Genomic DNA, 19876 nt, shown 5'->3' with positions numbered 1-19876 from the left:
TTGACTCTGTTGAACATTACAACAGCACCAGTTTAATTAGGCTCCTCTGCAAACTGGAGTGAGTGGAAGACACACCATTGGTTCTCTTGCATGCATCTCGTTAAGCCTTTGTGCAGCGTGGCTGATTTGAGTTTCTTATGGCAGCCTGAAGATCTCTTGTAGTCCTTTTGCAGTTTCTGTGAGCCAAAAATGACAGAAAATGGTCTTCTGATGCAGTTTGTTGCTATTGGTTGCCCTTGACCAGGCTGTCTATCAACTAATTCAGTGAATTCAGTGCTTAAAAAGTGGCTCCAAACTCTTGGTATGACACTTTCAGGGATATTCAAATCTTGAGCAACCTCCATTTATGTTTGATCTCTCTCGATTCCACCAATTATTAGCTACTTTTAATCTTCACTTGAACAATAACTTTGAGCCATAACTACTGAATACTGATTATTCTCAGAAACCACATTTACTTCAAAAACATTACAGACCGGAATTCCAACATGCATCCTTTGCACTCATTGGCAGTCACCGAATTATCATATTTCTGGTGCTAAAGTATGCATGGAAATGCAATTTTGCATTCTTTTATATTTAATTAGCATAAATAATTACAGCATTGGTCATTAGTTGCAGCATTAACTTAGTGAGCATATTTCTTCTCATTATTCTTTAATTTTGATGACCAGTGTATGTATAAGTATATATATGTATGTCCTGCCCAATAGGGATGGTGGGTAGTGATTCTGACTGCCATACCTAAGGGCAATCAATTCTGGGCATTCCTCTTTCCATCAACTAAATGACATTAAGAGTTCTCTCGCCCCTCTGAACCAGGCACAAGGGTTCAACCCCTGTCCTCGCACCTTGGAAAGAGAGATGTATTGTTTTCATTGTACTGATCGTTATGATTTGCTGCCTGCCAGTCATACAAGCTTCCCATTGCCCAAGGTCATTACCCAGAATAACTGGGGTGCCATTCCCTGCCAGTACCCAAGATGCCATTCGTGGCTACTAGAGCCTCGAGCTCTAGGACTTGCCAGACCACCATGCTGACCAATAAGTGATCTTTGTGAGGCTTTAGAACCACTAGGTTCATAATTTGTATACCTCATGGCCCAGACTGCCTAGGTACAGATTCTAGCAAGTGTAGCTTCACAGAGTTCTTTATGTCGACCCGGGGGAAAGGGAGATCAAAGAGCAGGAGTTCGAAGTTCAAATCCTACAGGAGGCATGAATGAATGTTTGCAAATATGTTGTGTCTGTGCAACATGGGGGTCTCTAAATATATGGCAAGCCGAAAGTCCTCTCAAGAGGTTATGGTTGAGGAAAGGGGGTAGAAGACCCTTGGACAAAGCCCCCTACCCCCTGTGTGCTTTCCTTCAAAATTTGGTGGTGGAACTGAGTAAAGTCGTACTGTCACCTGTATGGTGGCCAAGGCTCTTGTCAACAAAAGGTGCAATCTTGCCTCCGTGCTATGATGAATTTCATAAGCTTGTTCTGATATCAGACAAGTGAGATTAGTCACAACATGTATGCATATAAATAAGTATTCACAACGTATGTAGGTATGTGTATAAGAGTTTTTAGTTGAAAATTTAAAAGAGAATACATTATTATTATAGTTTTTTTAATTATTATTCATAAATTAACAATAGAACAGTTAAACATTTATGACTATACATAAATAATTACAACAATAATAATCAATAAAACAACTAAATAACAATATATTTACTATACTCAATATGATACTTGCTTATCTCTTCTTTCACTCAGTTTTATCAAGTCAATCTCAATACTTGTATTTGCACATTAACAGGTGCACTTTTCCTTAGATAAATATATGCATGATTTATGCTTCATGATAAATTTCATTTAAAAAAAAAAAAAAAGTTTCACAGATATAAGTTTATTTAAAAGCAGTCAGCTTTTCTTGCTGATACTTAACAAGATTAAGTTCCTTGTTACAAATCCATCCCTTTTGCCTCAATACCTTACAATGTGTGTAATAAAAGTAAATTTTCTTTTTTCTCTTGTCAGCTAGCAAGGTTTGGAAAAAAAAAAAAAAATCTGAAATGTTTCAGATTTTAAATTACGTCCAAAGGGGCGTTTTTTAACATTTTGTGTGTTACCTTTCTTTATTAAATATCATGTTCCTCGCACTTAAACCATAAGATCCAGTGCAACAGCAATATCGCAAAATAGTTTTAAAACGAGCATATCTTTAGAATTTCCGATACAGAGACTCACGCGCTGGAGATAAAAATGTTTTTTCTGCACAACGTTGCCATTGCTCGCTTTGAAATCCTTGAGTTTGTTAATCAAAAATTCGTCAAAGTTTTAAAAAATAGGAAATCGATCATAAAACAAATTTCAAATTTCAAATTTGGTCTTCCACATGCTCATATTCGTTGGAGGATTACGTTATTCAAAATTCGATGACTCTATGTACCGTTGTTTTATCACAATACGAGAAATATACATACATTTATGCAGATTTTTCATTATTTAATTTCTTCAAATATAATGCAGGACTGTAACATTTTGTGGCAACAGTTTGAAAAGTGAACCGACATTTATGAATCCAACGCAAAATGCCAAAACGAAACTAATAGTCCTTCGGGATTCAAATCCCTTTGGACTAAAAAAAAAAAAAAGTGAGTTCTGGTTTTAATGCTCTTTGGCAAAGAAGCCAACCAGTTACAGAAAATTTTGTCTCCCTCCATATAAATTAACAAATGGAAGCAGTGAATAGAAAATGATAAATTTTATTTAAATTTATAATACTGTTATTGTCATTCTGGACAATATTGTTGTGACAGTGTTATGATTGTTGTACCATTTATACGTTTATTTCTATGAGAAGAGGAAGTTACTTTTGCATGCTTTTTAAATAGATTTTGCATTAATTTATTCCTTTTAATGTACTACAAAATGAATAAATTGCCTATAAAGAGTATTTTACAGTCTATTGCTTCTGTGGATGGTGTTGGAAAATCGAGCTTTCTTCAAATTCTGAGGAGACAATGAGACTAGATAATTTTTTCCAGAAAGGAGAGTAAATTTGAAAGGAGAAGGAAAACAACTTCAAAGTCTGATTGATTTCTATGTGAAATAATGTTAGTAATTCAACAAAAATTAGCAAAGGTATTAAAAGAGATATATTGCCCATTGATGCAACGTAGATGTCTCACTGCTGGTCAAAAGGCAAGAAAGGCTATAAAGAAACAATTTTTGACATATCAAATGAAGCAAAAATGATTATTTTGGGCCAAAAAAATACGAATTTTGGAAAAAGTCATTTTCAGTAATGAGACTCATTTATTTATTTATGGTTATATATCTAGCGTTGTTTGACGAAGCAAGGACGAATCAGTAAAATCTCAAGATATCCAGCAAACAATAAAATAGCCTCAAAAACAAATGTTTTGAGAAATTTTAAAAAGGTAAGACTGTGCCTCTCTCAAAAATCTTTGCATGGACATTTCAACATGACTTGGCTTCATACAACAATTGAAAATATGCTAGAAGGTTCATATTGGAAAATAAAATTATTGGGCTGGATATTAGGCTTCAATCTGATCAAAATTTGTGGAATATTCTCAAAGAACATCTATCTTCGCACAATGGATTGCGTGACAAAAGAGTGCATAATTAAGAATGCTATTCCATAATAATTCCATATGATCTACTATTCCATATGATTCCATAATAAAATAAATAAAAATATATGCACACTACTAGTAGAATCAATGCCTAAATGCATTATAGAGATCTGTGCTAAATGAGGATGTATTTCCCATTTATTTTATGATTATCACTGTATATGAAGGTGTGTTCATAAATTAGCTAACCAGTTGTTTTGTCTCAATTTATTTTCACACTATAGTAGATAATAATATTGTAATTTTAAGCCATAAATGAGAGTGGAAATTAATGGTAGTTTTATGGTGTTTAAATTGCTCCAAAGGTGAACTTTGCCTCACACAGTTGACCAATGTGAAGTTGTTCCTCCCTCCAGTTTGGGAACCTTATTATCTCAAAACAGGAAATTTAAACTTAAAAAGATTTACAGAAACACATACAAAAAATTATAATTCTCTTAGAGATTCCTATTAGAAATTTCAAACTGCCACTCTCTCATAAAATTTCGTAAAATGATTCTTCTACATGTCATATTAACATGCGAAATACAATAAAAAACTTTGAACTTATTTTATTGTCAAGCTTTCTTGGAGTTAAAAGATACATAATATTTTGCTTCATTTATGTATGCTAGAATTTTTAACACATTGAGAACAACATCGTTTTCTGGGGACTGACAGTGAACTTTTCATTTGGCCGACTTCAGTCCTTTGGGACTGACAGTGTATTTGGTCAGTATCAGTCCCAGGGGAATGGCAATGAATTTTCAATTTGGCTGGGCTCATCAGCCTGTAGGGATTGGCAGTATCAATTTTAAAAATTAACTGTAGTAATTTTAACGGAATTTATTAAAACTTATTTTTAAATTATTTATTTTGTATTAGTGTTCTTTTTTTTTTTTTTTTTCGGGGGCCACTCATAAAAGGTACAATATTTGGCTGATTGTCTTTTGGATCAAACTAAGTTTCATTGCCGACTCTAATAAATTATCATCTTCCAATAATGATAGCCGTAATACTCGATGATGTCAATGTTTGGATGATGAAAATAATTCACTCAGCATGTCACTACTTCTCTTTCGAACATTTTTGGTCTTGTGGGCAGTAAATACTTCAGAAACAAACCAAATTTTATATTCTCAAATTGTCTTTTCACTTCCATGCCTTTTTTCTAACTAATTTTGTCTAGAAAGTTACCTTTTTACTATTTGTGTACATGTACATTGGCTGCAGCATTGCACAGTCCAAAAGAAACATGAGAAGGTGAAACAAAGTAGTCCACTGTTCATTCTCCCCAGTGCTCACTCGCTGCCAGCTGAATGGAAAGGACAGCAGTATCAGCGCTCAATGTGTTAAAGATTGTGAATATGTCATGTTAATTTTTCAATTATTTTATAGTTTTGTTTATTTATTTTACTTATTAATTATTATTATTATTATTTTCTTATAGATTAGAACAGTTGGAGTTGATGAATTTTCAAATGCCCAGCTTATATGCAGTTCTCAGTGAGCTACAGCATCTTGAACAGATTAATATTTGGCCTGATAATGCAACTGAGGTTAATAATTTTATGTATTTATTAATGAACTAATTAAATGTGTTGACTACCGTTTATGTATTTTCTGCCACAATCTACTATTTATTAAGTATTATTTAAAATATTTAATTTGCATTATTTGCAATAATTAAATGAAATATAAGCTGAGGTTTATTTCAAGAACAGTTGCTAGTTTTGTTTTCTGAATTTGTTGTGTTGTTCATTATTCCCTTTCGAGTTTCATTTGAGACTTTGAGAAAAATCTGTGATTTTATGCTTTGTACATTTTTATGCAAACAAAATATTACTGCTGTATTTGAATACATACAGTTTTAAATTTGTTTAAATTAAAAAAATGAGAACTACTTATTCGGAAAATTGGCATTTTACAGAAACCAGGAAGTGCTCTGTAGTTAGTTGAAATAGTTATTATTAATAGTCGTATAAGATGAAAAATTAAAATTATATTGCATCTGGTAAAACCAACTATATATTCCCATAATTGGGCAGGTAGCCACTAAAATGTAATAACCACATGCATCATTAATATACTTATGATCCATAAAAGTAAAACTCATGTTAGATATGTATACCTGTTGCTGCCATTTAAACTAATGTATATGTACACTGCGCAAAAAAAAGGGGGGACAGTTCTATATCTCTCATTCCACTGGGCCGATTCACGAAATTCAACTTGCGTTTTTCATGTCTCGAAAGCGTGACTTAGGATATGTATTAGATTTATATGTAGCATTGTTCTTATGTAGGTATTTTGACACAAAATCGGACTTTTTCTGAAATAACATACCAATCTTTTTCCATATTTCAATTCTACGACTCATTATGCTAAACTATCAAGTTTTGTAAAAATCACACGAGTATTTTTTAAAAAACTAGTTCTCAAAATTTTAGCTCCTCAATGTTAACCGAGTTTGGTATACAGTTATTAATTTCTCTTTTTTTTTAAGCATATTTGATTTTTCCTTTCACATTTCGAAATTCAGGTTCATTCCAAATAAAATTCACACATTTTTTATGATTTATTTTTAAAATTTGTATTTTTAAATAATTTTTATATATTTTTCAAAAAAAATTTGTGTTGTAATCTATAAAATTTTTACCATCTTCTTAAAGTAGACGTATTTCTAAGCATACCTGCAAAAATTTACAATTTTGTATTCAAAATTTCCGAAGATATACATAAATTTATATATTGTGCATTTTGAAATTTGGCATATTTGTTGAAAGCGATAAAAACATCAGATGTGGTTTAAACACTTTGCTAAAATTATTTGCAAGTAGAAACGAAGTGATTTTTTTCCGCTAATGCACAATGTAAAAAGATAGGAACGAGATGCCTTTTTTCCTGCTCTGGCATAATGAAAGGGAAAGGAAAATTGGTTGCCATATATTAAGAAGTTTGCCAAGTGAATTAATCTTGGCCAAACTGAAAAAATTTTGGAAAGATAAATTTTTGAATTTCTCCATAAATTTCACACCAAATTTTACAAAATTTAATATCTAGCCATAATATGAGTCGTAGAATTAAAATATGGAAAAAAATTGCCATGTTATTTCGGAAAAGGTCCGATTTTGTGTCAAAATACCTATGTTAAAACAATGCTATATATAAATCTAATATATATCCTAAGTCGTGCTTTCGAGACATGAAAAACACAATTTGAATTTTGCCAATCGGTCCAGTAGAACAGGAGATATAGAACTGGCCCCCCTTTTTTTTTTTGCACAGTGTACATTAGTTTAAATAGCAGCAATATTAAGTGAAGCTCAATGTAATGTGATTATGTTCCCCTCTGATTCAGTCATTCCATCCATCAGGTTTCTGATAAGTTTTAAATACCATGTAGAACAAAGGAAGATGCAAAATTGTTATTTAAGTAAGCAAGTTATAGAACTCAAACTTTGACTTGGGAATCTGAAAAAATTAGCAAATCAGAATTCTTTAAACCCTTTAATATGTAGTGCTCTCTAAATAGTGCTTAGAAATTGTCATTATGCATTTCAAATGTTTGTTTTAAGGAAGATAGGTCAACTGTCATATCATCCTTTGAGAGGTGCTTTAATTTGATTTGCATGGGTGATGTAAACACTCAAGTAAATGCTACCCATTGACCATGGTATTAAAGAGTATTGCTAGTAAATACCAGAACAATGAAGCATATTAGCTGTCATGGATATTTAATGGATATAGATTGGCATGTTGAATGTTACTTGCCAGACTCTGTATCCTTATTGCAAAATTTGATAATTTTCAAATCAATGCAAATGCCATGGTCCACTATTTGTTTTTAATTGTTATTATTGAATACTGAGACCTTATTGAAGCAATCTTGGAAAATCTTACCTGTATTGTGATTGTAATCTACCTACATTGTGACTGTAACTGGCCCATTCCCTTTTCAGCATGATATGGTTTCCATGCATCAGGCAAAAGTCATAACTGACTTCTTTGAGAAAAAATGAGTTAATCACTTAACTGGTCATCTTAACTCAACTGAGCATCTTTGAAAATGAGTGCTAATTCAATACTAATGGAATAATGTAACAAAATATGTGCAATCATTTCCAGAAAAGGTCGGAACTACATTGTTCTAATACTATCTGAGCTTCTGATAAACGCATCCCCAAGAGCATCTTGTCATTATTAGCATGGTTTTCTATATACCATGCCCTTCCTTTTAAAGATGTGGGCTGGTCAGTTTATTAATGTTTTGTGTAGTCTTAGCTGTTTGCCAAAATAACATACTTGGATTTTTTGTTAACAGTTTAGTAACCTTGTATATTGGGAAAAATTTTGAAAAGTGTATTAATAAAAGTTCTTAAACTTTTTAGCTATTTCCCAAAATAAGCATCTTTAAATTCCTATGAATAGTCTATTTATATTGGAAAAAATTCTGAGATGCATATCGGTAAAATATTCTCAAATCTTGTAGAAAGCATGATATTGGAAAACTGATTAATAATGTATTATATTGAATAGTTTAGAAATTGATTAATATTGAATTGTGCAAAGATGTAAATATTGACACGAATGTTACTGAAATTCATTACAGTACTTTTTAAGCTAACAGTAAAATTTGTTTCCTCTTTCGAGATAACAGCTGTTAAATCAATAACGAGTAATGTTCGTAAAACAGAGTTTGTAAGGTCCTTAAAAGATCTTAAATTTTTTAGAAACAGTGTTTGGTTGGCACACAGGCAGGACCGGATTTAGAGTTGATGAGATCCTAATATATTTGAAATATGGGGCCCTTTATGAGGGTTTCGAGTCATTTTTTTTATAGGGGATATGGCACAACTTTTTTAGAGGGGGCCCTAAGCTATAGCTTGTGCAGCTTATACATAAGTCTGGCACTGCACACAAACATTTTAAAATTATTTCTTTTTATGAAAATGAAGAAATCACATAACATTACATCAAAAACAACTTTTCTTTCTTGAGATATGAATGTTCTTGTGTTATGCTTGATAAATTTAACCACTTATTAACATTTCTGTGATTTTTGTATCCAGTTTTTGATTCTAAGATATGCAGATGTTTCAATTTTAATAAGAATAATAACACATTTTTGTTTTTCCCTATCATATTTTTAAATGAGATTATTTTCCATTTTGACAATTTAGGAATATTTTAATTCTGAAAAATAAACAAAATAATACATGTTATAAAACATAGTTTCTGGAACACTTCTTAGCAAAAGCAGGAAAGCTACTATAGTTTGTTTAAAATGATTTCATTTTTCTTCTTTAATATTTTCTATAAGATCTTTTTCTTGTGTAATTGTTTTACAATATTCAAAGGTGTATCAGCTTTCTGTGTAAAATCCACTTTAACACTTTTCCGATTCCCCCTCTCCCTTTCCGAAAATACGAAAATCGTGTGGCTTTTTGCTCATACAGTGTTGGGAGGCATAGTTTTTCTTTCAAATTTTTAGACCTTACATCTCAGAAAGTTTAATAGGATTTGAAGGCAAGATTTATAGGTCTACAAGTCCATAAAAGTGTAACAAGATGAAGAATGTCTTTTATATTTTTTGAAGAATTTTTGGAAGAAAAGTGGAAACAAAATTATTTGAATTTTCTACTTTTGATACTCTAATTCTTTCTCTTAACAGATTTATCTTTTCTTCTTTTCATTAGACACAAGCAGGGAAAATTTCGCAAACAGTTCTAATCTTGTCAAATGGACAGGTATCTGTAGATGTGTATTAATAAAGAAATTGAAAAATAAGTGCAGCATACAGAGGACTGATGCAAAGCGTTTTACTGCTTGATGCAGTCTCTGTGGGTCCTAAATTCTGCTACCACAAGTTCTAAAATTTTTGCTCCCTGTTCTGCTGTCCAGTGTTGACTTAAATCCAAAAAATTCTGCCATTTCTAAATTTTGTTTCTTGGTGCCTCACTAAATTCTAAAATGTGTGCCACACCAATTCCTGCAGCGATTTTATTTATGTGTCATTTTATTATTTATTCTAAAATTATTAAAGAAATAAGCAATTTCTTCTATACATTCTAAATATATGCGATTTTCAGTTAAATGTAAAAATTTTAAAAGGAAGAAAAGAAAATTGATTGCAAAAAGAGAAAGAAATTTGTTCTTCAAATATGTATTGTATAAGCAGTAATAAATTAGGAGATGAAGCAGAAACTAATGGGAATATTGCATTGTTTATTGAGACAAAGAAATTTAGAAAAGGTGTTTAAAGAAGGAAATTGCTATAAATTAGCCAAAATATTTGAAAAATTTTCAAATTAAAAAGTGCATAAATATATTTTGCATGTTATTGCTACAAAGTGTACATACATATTTTTTAGCTTTTAATGTATAACTATCCTAATATCATTTTAGAATCAGTGTCATAAATTATATGTATAATTTATGACACTGATTCTAAAATGATAACAGATAAATTATGCATTATATGTATAAATTTATCTGTTATTTTAAATTGTAAAATGTTCTTAGATTGCAATTTTAATAGTGCTTTTCTTAATGAATATTTTTTAAAATAAAAATGACTTAAGGTGTTTAACTATTAAATTTGATTATTTGTAACTAACTGCTCACCTTCTCTCTATATGAAGCACTACTACTTTCAAACTTACTAATTGTGCCAACATCTGGTACTTGAATCTTTTCTGATCAGCAGTTCTCTTTCTGTAGTCAAGCAAAAGCTGTGGTAACAACTTCTGTTACAAATCATGCTGGTTATGGTTTTACTTCTCATTTTAATCTAAGCTGCCAGACATAAAATCTGCATAAACCTCTGGACTGATCAAGTACATGAAGAAATGAAGCTTAAAAGAAAGCTTGCTTGATAAAATTTACAAAGTTGATTTTATTCTCAAATTTGTTATGTAACTTTGTTCAATATTACATTATGTTTAAGAATAATGGATTTTACTTAGAGATCTGTTTAATTCTTAGAATGGTATTACAAAAGTGAAATGTAGGTGTAGATAATTGCTTTAATTTATTCAATTCCCATTTGCTGATAGACCCTAATTCTTTTTCCCCATCAATGGTCTTTAAAGTGTTTTATTTCTGCAGAAATGAGTATAAACCCTGTAATAAATCTAATTTCCACTTTTAAATTGCTGCTAATTTATTACCTACTGCTAAATTTTTTTAATTTCATGAATTGGACATCAGTTAGAATAGTAAATAATGGATAATATTTTATGTAGTACTTAACAGCATATCGCATATTCGACAATATACCTAAAAAAATTCTCAGATTTGATAAAAATTGAGACTTCACAGACTCATGCACACAACATTTGCTTTTTCTGTACCCATAAATATTAAATTTTATCTTTAAAACTTTATATAATTGCTATAGGTAAATTTAGATTTTTATTTAAATGTGGCATTATATCAAAGCTGCCAAACTAATCTAAGAAACAGGAAGGTTTTCACGCTGTACCAATGAAAGAATGCCAAATTGACTTAAATTCACTTTATAATCCATGATTTGGGTTACAGGGCTATTTACAATGTGATTCTGTTGTAAAATATATTAATATTTAATTAATCAATTATAGACAAAATAGTAAATAATTTAGAACCTAATTCACAAAGACACGAAAGAAATGAAAATCAAAACCAGTAATCAAATGATCAGACAGGGTTCGTAGCAGTCCTTACAAGTGCGTATAAGTCCTTATATTTGAAAATAAAATATAAAGGCCCTTATAGGTGCTTACTTTTTCTTTAAAGCCCTTATTTTTTTGTTTTTAGTGCTTATTTTTTGCTTTTAGTGCTTTTTTTAATGAACACGTATTTTTCCCCAGTACCAAACCGAAACTAAATAAACAACTTTTCTTCCTTATATGGAATGTCAGATAGTGAATCATACTCCCGGAATAGCTTTTCCCCCCTTTCTCTGCATTAACGTAACCTATGGTAACCTATGGTGCGTGCGATAGTACAGACAGGTGCACTATTGGTCAAAGAATTGCGAAAACCGTAAAACATTCCGGTATATTCTTTTCCTCCCACCCAAATACTACACCCGTTTGAATTTCTATCAAGATTTTAATAATTTGCATTCTCGTTCCGCGTGGTCAGTTCATATTCGTGTTTATTATGATCGTTGTGCTTATATTATGAGTATATGTATGAATATTTATAATAATATAATTGCAGTAACTGCTGAAGTATAGATAAACTTCCAAAAAGTGCGTTTTTACACAGATTACAGATTAGGTTTCTAAGGAATAATATTCAGAATGGCTTAAATAAACAAAAAGTAATCGAATAGTCAAAAAAAAATTTTTTTTTTCCCCCTTTCACCGCAAAATCTCTAATCTTGAAGCTGCGGACTTTTTTTTTTTTTTTTTTGGTCACTGTCCAATCTGGATTGAATAGGATTAAAAGTTTTTGCATTCTACCCAACCCAAGCGAAGAATGATTCTATTTCGGAAATTTAATGCAGTCCGTTCAAAATTAGAATCAAAAACACACCAGATTAGTAAGTCTCTTTCTTTTCCTTTATTTAGTTCTGTATTATCCAAATACCGGTAGCTGTTGATTCCGATTGCGTAATATCGCCTATGGAAGAATTACGCCGCACATATTGCGCAATAATGTTTGCGGTATTTTGCAGAGATAATTAATTTTGATGTTCAGTCTGAGATTTATTTATGAACACTTAAAATAGTTTTACTGTGCTTTCTAAGCAGAATATTTCTCAGTTCCGTTGGTCTATTTTTATATGATGCACATATCGAAATGTCAAAATCATTTATTTAGCTGAGAAATCTAAAGAACGGCTACAATCTCCCCCCCTTCTTCTTTTTCCAGTTACGCTCGACTATACAGAATATGCGGCAATTTCTGAGTATGCAGCTTAGTTACGCTTTTACTGTTAAAGGATGACTGCATGAAGCAATTTCCCGGCTCCTGATTTCAGAAATGTTCCTCTTTTTTACTTAAATTACTTTGCTTGGAATATATGTTAAGGGAAAACTGTTATGCAATGAAAATTTAGAAAATGTTCAGACTTTTGATTTAAATTATTTAAATATTAATATGAGTGGAAAAATGTATTTATTATTAGGTGCCAAGCAAATACAATTAATGACTTATTATTATTTATTTTCTATATTTTGAACTGAAATTTCATCATTAAATCTTGTAATACAGTTTAGTTCTGCATAGTTTTTTTTTCTTTCATTGTAAACTATTGAACTTAAAATTAAAAAAAAAAAAAAAAAAGTTAATTGTTTTCCATGGTTGAGGTAATGCTCATTCTCTTAATAAATATTGCATTGCTCATATTTTAATTTACGAGTCTAATTTTTCTTTTAAGGTTATGCAGTTGTGTATAATGTAATTAGACAGGTGCTTATTTTTTTTCTTAAAATGTGCTTGAAAAGTGCTTATAGGTGTTTATTTTTTAAACTTAAATGTGGCTACGAACCCTGTCAGATAATGAAAATCAAAACCTTTTTATTGGAAAAATTTGGGATTTTATTGGTTTTGATTTTCATTTATTTCATGTCTTTGTGAATTAGGTTCTAAATTTCTTACTATTTGGTCTATAATTAATTGATTTTTCAGCAGCATTTTGAACAGAAATAATACTGGGAAAGTTTTGTTTTAAAAATTTTTATAAGACTTTAATTAGATATTCTAAATGTTATATGCCCACCAATGGCCGAACTGTAAAGTCGCTGACCGCTGTTATTTTGGATCTCATTAAATGGGTAGGCTACATGAATGTTTTCCCTATGTGTAACATGAATGTAAGACTGTTTTCCTTTAGAAAGTCCTCTACCAAGGCATGCCTTCCCTCATATAAATAGCTCTCACATACTTTGCCATTAAATGCTTTATCTTTGGCTAATTTCATTTTGTAATTTTGTTAAACTTTAATATTAACAAAAACCTGAGTAGGAAAAAACTTCTATTTATCAAAGTTTTTAAACATGATGAAAATAAAATTAATAACTAACCGCAAATTTAAAATACCATGTCATGTGCAAACAACTGCAGCACAAAACAAAACAATCTTCACTTCATATTGGTTAGGTTTTAGGCCCTTTCATTTCAACTTGAGCAATTTATGTGAATTCGATTCTTCCCCACCTAGTCTTATGTAGTCATATCACATATTTAGGTTTGCCCTGTAGCTTGATCTGCAGAACAGTGTTGCATCTCTAAAGCCGAAATAAGGAGCTAAAATTAAAGAACGGAAGATGTGGTTAAAAATTGGGAACCTGAAGAACTGACAGCTATATTATATCTATTTTGTTATATCTGTTTTTAATAGCTATGCTATGCTTGTATTTGCTTGACTACTATAAGTAACTGTTGTGCATTGTATTAATTTTCTATAACCCAAATATTTATTTATGGTAATTTTTTATGTGCATTATACAATTAATTTAAAAATGGTCTTGAAATTTTATTGCAGGGTCCACTGGTTAATTATAACTCATATGAAGCTATATCAAGATGTAAAAATCTCAAGTATATTTGTTGGGGTATAATAGCTGAAGGAGATACAATTCCAGAAATATTAGAACTTAAAGCCAGTGCATCAGAAAATGAAATTAAAAAACTTACATATAAACAACTGTTTCAAAAATTAGTCGAACTATTTCCCAAAATTAAAGTTGAAGTAAAATGTGTTCCTAGGGAATTATGGAGAGAATTTTGCAGTACTCGTAAATGAAGACATTTCAGAAGGATTTTTGTAAATTCCTCAGTTACGGAAATTAGCAATGATGTTTCATTTTGTGGAATTTTTGAAACGTATGTATTAAACATACCCAGATGGTCAGCTTGCAAATTTTCTTTGATTCTTAATGCTTGCATGTGAAAAGCATTAACTTTTTTTTCATTCCATTTAACAATGTAAAAAGTTGTTTTAAAAATTTCAGTTTTGTTTTTGTGTTATTTTAAATATTAAATTTGAAATTATTCCTTTTAAACATGTAAAATAAATGTATTTACATGTTTTAACTACATAGTATTTTAATTGTATGGATTATTAATTATTTTACCATGATGAGACTACAAAGTTTGTTTTCCCTCAGATGAATATTTTCATATGTTTCAGTATATCAACATAGTCCTATATATTTAACCTAATTCATATACTCCTATATATTCAAAACTTCTGAAAATATAGTTTTATATTTACATTGTACAGCAATTTGATTTATACAATCTTTTTTATGTGAAAAGATGCAAATGTGCACAATGAATGATGAGAGATGATGCAAAAGAATCACCTGAATTAATAACATATTTTATGTTTAATTCAAAAAAAATCCCAATGTAAATCTTCTAGGCATTAAGATATTTATAAACTAAGTTCAATCTTTTTATTAGATATATGTCACTAAGTTAACTGTGTAGTTGCACTTATTGAAGAGCACAATTTTATAAAAATGAAAATGTATATGTTTTAGAAAGAATGTAAGAGGCATTCTCATGGTTGAGAACAAACTGTGTTATAGCTCCTGTAAATTGTAAATATTTTTATCAATATTTGTATTTCTGTAAATATATTGTGGTCTTAATGCTTGTTAACTTTTTTTTAGAGATATCTTAACTGTATTTCAAATACTGAAATAATCACTATGCTGTTAACATAATGCATATGTTCAGTGAATTTTTTGTGGAACTATTAAAAAATCAAAATGCAAAATATATTTATATTAAAAATGAGTACAACATATTTCTGTTGCAGTAGCTCTCCTAAAATATCTTCAGTTTATAACAAAGAATTTCTAAAAAATCCTTGTATTAAGCAAGTTTCTCAGTATTTTATTTTAATAGTGTACTATTTAAAAAAACATACAAGGTATTGTAAATAAATATTAGACATGTACATTAATAAAAAGCATTATTTTTTACTTTATTTTATTGTGGTTGATATTTATAATTGACAATAATGATACCAACATCAGTAACTATTTATTCATTATTTCAAATATACATTTCATTATGTTGCATTGTTTAATTTAATCCTTCTAAGAAAAGAATTCTTACAGAATTTTTTCTACCTTCTGTAAATACGACAAGTTTATGCAGAATTTTATGCTTTTCCCCTTCTAGTATTCAAACATGACACTTTTAAAGATATTTAGATATTCCGAAAAATGTATCCAACTTTATTCAGCAGTATAGAATGTGCTTTAAAAAAAAGCTCTGAAATATAAACAGGAACAAAGGTGCTTCCAAATATAGAAAATATACTACACCTATATATATATATATATATATATATATAAAGCATAGAAATACCTGCACATATATAAAAATTTTATTTTAAAAAACCAATTTAAAGTGTTTCAATGGGAAAATTTAAAAAGAAGAAGAAGCTGTATACCATTTGATATTTTTAAATACTGGCAGACAAGTACTCTTAACCAGATAACTAGAAATATTACATTTGACTCATCAACAAAATTTTCAGGCTGATAATACAGCTTATGGTGATGATAAAAAATGCTGTTACATTGGAAAATAATAAATTTATAATAATACATCAGGTTACCAATGACTGGAATTTTATAGAAGAATCTTAAATTTCTCTAGTGAATATTTAAAGCTTCATATTTTAAGTTAATAATAATATGTTCTGAAAATGAAACCTATTAACCCAAGACATAAAAGCAGCTTTACTTTTAGAGGACCCAAGCAAAAACAGGATTTTTCCTGTTACGTAGAATGAACAACCACAGTTTGGCAAAACAAAAAGTTAAAGTTTACATGCGTCTAACAACAACAAAAATCTGTGCCTCGGAAATATATGCTGCAGAACTCTATATAGCACGATTCTGAATTTAATAGATTATTGCAAAGCACACTATGACTGACTGCCTAAGGAAAGATAGGCCTTCATGGATGTCTTTCTAAAAGAAACTGGCTTGTATTCATGTTATACAAGAGAAAAAGCCCGAGAATGGCCCCATGCACCTAGACAGTTTCTCAAGATTTGAACCAAGTTGAAGTTCAGGTGCCTTATGCATTTCAGTGCTAGTGGGCCATCTAGTCCTCAGCCAGTAATGACTGTTAAAGAAGTACTAAAAAATTATTCTTTCACAAAGCATTGATCAGTAGTTTAACTAACAGCATTTAGATTCATAACAAAACATATTTCAGATAAGTTCAATGGAAAAATATCGTGGTCACTCTACATAGGAATATACAATTTAAAACATAAAATTCAAGAAACACTTTTATCTCTCTAGACAAGGGCTTCTTAAATTTTTTTCAGTCGTGGCTCCTTTTTATCGAGATTTTTTTCGCGACCCCATAATATTTAAAAAAAATTTGTGGAACCGTCTATGCATTGCGCAAATCCAACACACACGTGAGTGAAACTGTCAATTTTTTCACTTGTACTTAATATACTGTAATTTTACATCATTAACTTTAATTTCTAATTTTAAGGCATAGAATACATAAATTAATGTGAAAATTTTAAATAAGTAGCAGACAAAATGACAATGCCACATGCAAAGCAAGTAAAATGACTGTTTATGTTATAAAAAGAATGTGTCAAAACTTTTTTATGTTGTTGTTATCTGTATTGTCTTATCTTTATCTATTTTCAGATACATTGTGCAAAAAATATTTGGTAATTGTAAAATTATTATAATAAGTTAAAGAAATAACAAAATTGCTAAAATTTTTGGTGATCCTCAGTTTAAGAAACTGCTCTAGATAATGAAAATAAATAAATAAAATGTATTTAAAGATATCTTGACTTGTATTATACTTTAGTAAATTTATTAACATAGTTTTGCTGTTATATTTCAAGATTTAGAATCAAAATATTCTTTATAAAAGATTAATTTCCTAACCAGTCTAAATGAAAACTATAGTAATAAACTTAGCAAACATTATATTCTGTATTTTTCATGTATTAATTATTTTGTATATATTTCTTAAATATATATATATCTAAGGTGTCCCATGAAAAGTGCAATGTCATATGCAGAGTTGTCAAATCTCCCGATTTTCGACTGCTCTCCTGCCAACCCGATTTACAATAAATTTCTCCCGACTTTTTCTTATTTTTAAAATTTCTCACGATTTTTATGGAACTTGGCTTAATACTTCTTTATATGAACAAAAAAAAAGTGATTTTGGACATCTGAAAGCAATTGAATTTTCTCTAGATTATATCTAAAATAAAACCTTGCGAATCAGACGTGAACTTTTGCTTTCAGGTTTCGTACAGTCCTTAAGAGTCCTTAGATTTTTTGGAATCGATTTTTGGCCCTTAAAAGTCCTTAATTTTGGTCAAAATCAACAGAAGGTCTTTAATTTCAATCATCTGAAATTTCTGTCTGTTTTTACGACTGTCATATTGAGTGTGAATTAGCATTTTGAGGAATAGTTTTGGCGATTTACTGCCGTATATACGGTAATCTTTTGAATTGGTTCATGAGTTATAATTTGTTTCTATTTCTAATATAAATGATGGGATACTCGAGTTTCTAAGCAAGAAGTGAAACATAAGCATTTCGAAATTCATTTTTTCTAGTAAAGAGCTCTTAAAACAACTTTTTGCTTTTGGGGATGTGAATTCTTTTATTAAACGGTTCTAAATTTGGTGACTTATCAACATTTTGGTGATTTTAAGATTAGTTTCTATAGAAACTTTTTAATTCCAAAATCTGAGAATTTTTCGACGATTTTTTTTTAAAACATGGTAACATTGATACATTTTATTAAAATAATGGTAGTATAATGAAATTATTTATTTTTCGCTGTCATATTATAAAGTTTCATTTTGGCAACTTGTACAATATTTTAAATCTGAAAAATAAACAAGGTATAATGCTATATAGCACAATTTACAAAACGGCTCTTAGCAAAAGCAAAATTAGCTATGTAATTAATTAAAAATGTCTTGTTTTTAATTTTTTCATAGTAAGAGTTTTTCCCTTGTAATTGTCTCATAATATTCAAAATTTTCAGAATGTGCATCAGTTTTCTCTATAAAATTAGTTTTATACTTTTTCCCTCCTACTTTTTTCCAAAATATTTCTGGCTTTTTTTCTGTTACAGAAATGGTAGGGATAATTTTTCTTTAGGAGTTTAGACATTGCAGCTTGGAAAGTTTAGAAGGATTTGAAGACAAGATTTATAGATCCACGATTCGAGAAATATGTTACAAAATGAAAAATATCTCCATGGTATCAACACGTAGAGGATGTATTTTAGAGAAAGTTTGCAATGAATTTCTTAATTTTGGGAGAACATCTGGAAGAACAATGAAAACATAATATTTGAATGCATTACTTCTGATACTAGAATCTTAACATGTTTATCTTCTCTTTATTTTTCTCTACTTTTCACTAGACAGAAGCATGGAAAATATCAAAAATGCTTCTGATCTTATCACATGGGCAGGCATTATAGAAAGTGATTTTTTTTAGTAATAAAGAAATTGAAAACTTAAGTTTAAAAGATTCATCTAATATTTCTTAATGCATCATACACATAGCTGGCAATAGGCATTTTCCCACCTGATGCAATTTCTGTGGATCCTAAATTCTGCTTCCAGTGCTTGCTTTAAATTCTAAAAGTTTTGCCATTTCTAGATTTTGTTGTTCGGTGTGTCACTCAATTCTAGAAATTCTGCCACATCAGCTCTGTAACCGTCCTTACTATATATATTTCATATTGCTTCTGAATGTTCATATTACTAAAGAAATAAAATTAGCCGTTTCTTCTGTACTTTCTAAATGCCTTTAGTGTTTTTAGAATAACGGAAATCCTTAATTAAATCCAAAAATTCTAAAATGAAAAGGAAACGTGTTGAAGAAAGAAACTGAGTACATAAAGGAAATTATTCTTCAAAGATATGTGCAGCTATTATTATGTTAATTACCCAATTGTTTGATTTCAACCTTTACTACAATTTCCCATTTCTATTTCCTCATATGATAAGAGTTATTGAGCCAGATTAAATTACAATTAAATTGTATAATCTTTGACCACTAGTCCAAATTATTAGTTTGAATTTGACTGTTCTAGTTTAATTGCGTCACTGTGAGCTATAATTGACTTTGTTAGCATCAGAACATGCCTTTATGTTCTAAGATCTTTTTAAATAAGAGGCTTATTTAAACCTTTGTCTGATATTGTAGTTAATTTCAGACTTAGTGATAATATGCTTCATGTCTGTTGGGGGTTTTCAATTAAACCCT

At 29.9% G+C, this 19876-nt stretch overlaps 1 protein-coding gene across 1 annotated transcript in view; it reads left to right on the top strand.

The window, feature by feature from the left end:
- The window catches only part of LOC118187286 (uncharacterized), a 156919-nt gene extending 139503 nt beyond the window's left edge, over positions 1-17416 (top strand). Inside the window, exons 15-16 of the mRNA XM_085810398.1 lie at positions 5083-5191; positions 14113-17416. Of these exons, the coding sequence (XP_085666524.1) occupies positions 5083-5191; positions 14113-14373 (370 nt within the window). The 3' untranslated portion in view covers positions 14374-17416. The remainder of the gene's footprint in view (positions 1-5082; positions 5192-14112) is intronic.
- The last annotated feature ends 2460 nt before the right edge of the window (positions 17417-19876 follow it).

This window comes from Stegodyphus dumicola, chromosome 2, assembly GCF_044657685.1.
Source record: "Stegodyphus dumicola isolate Sdum_Otavi_A_Nest chromosome 2, ASM4465768v1".
NCBI lineage: Eukaryota > Metazoa > Arthropoda > Arachnida > Araneae > Eresidae > Stegodyphus > Stegodyphus dumicola.
This window is presented reverse-complemented; position numbering and strand designations above follow the sequence as displayed.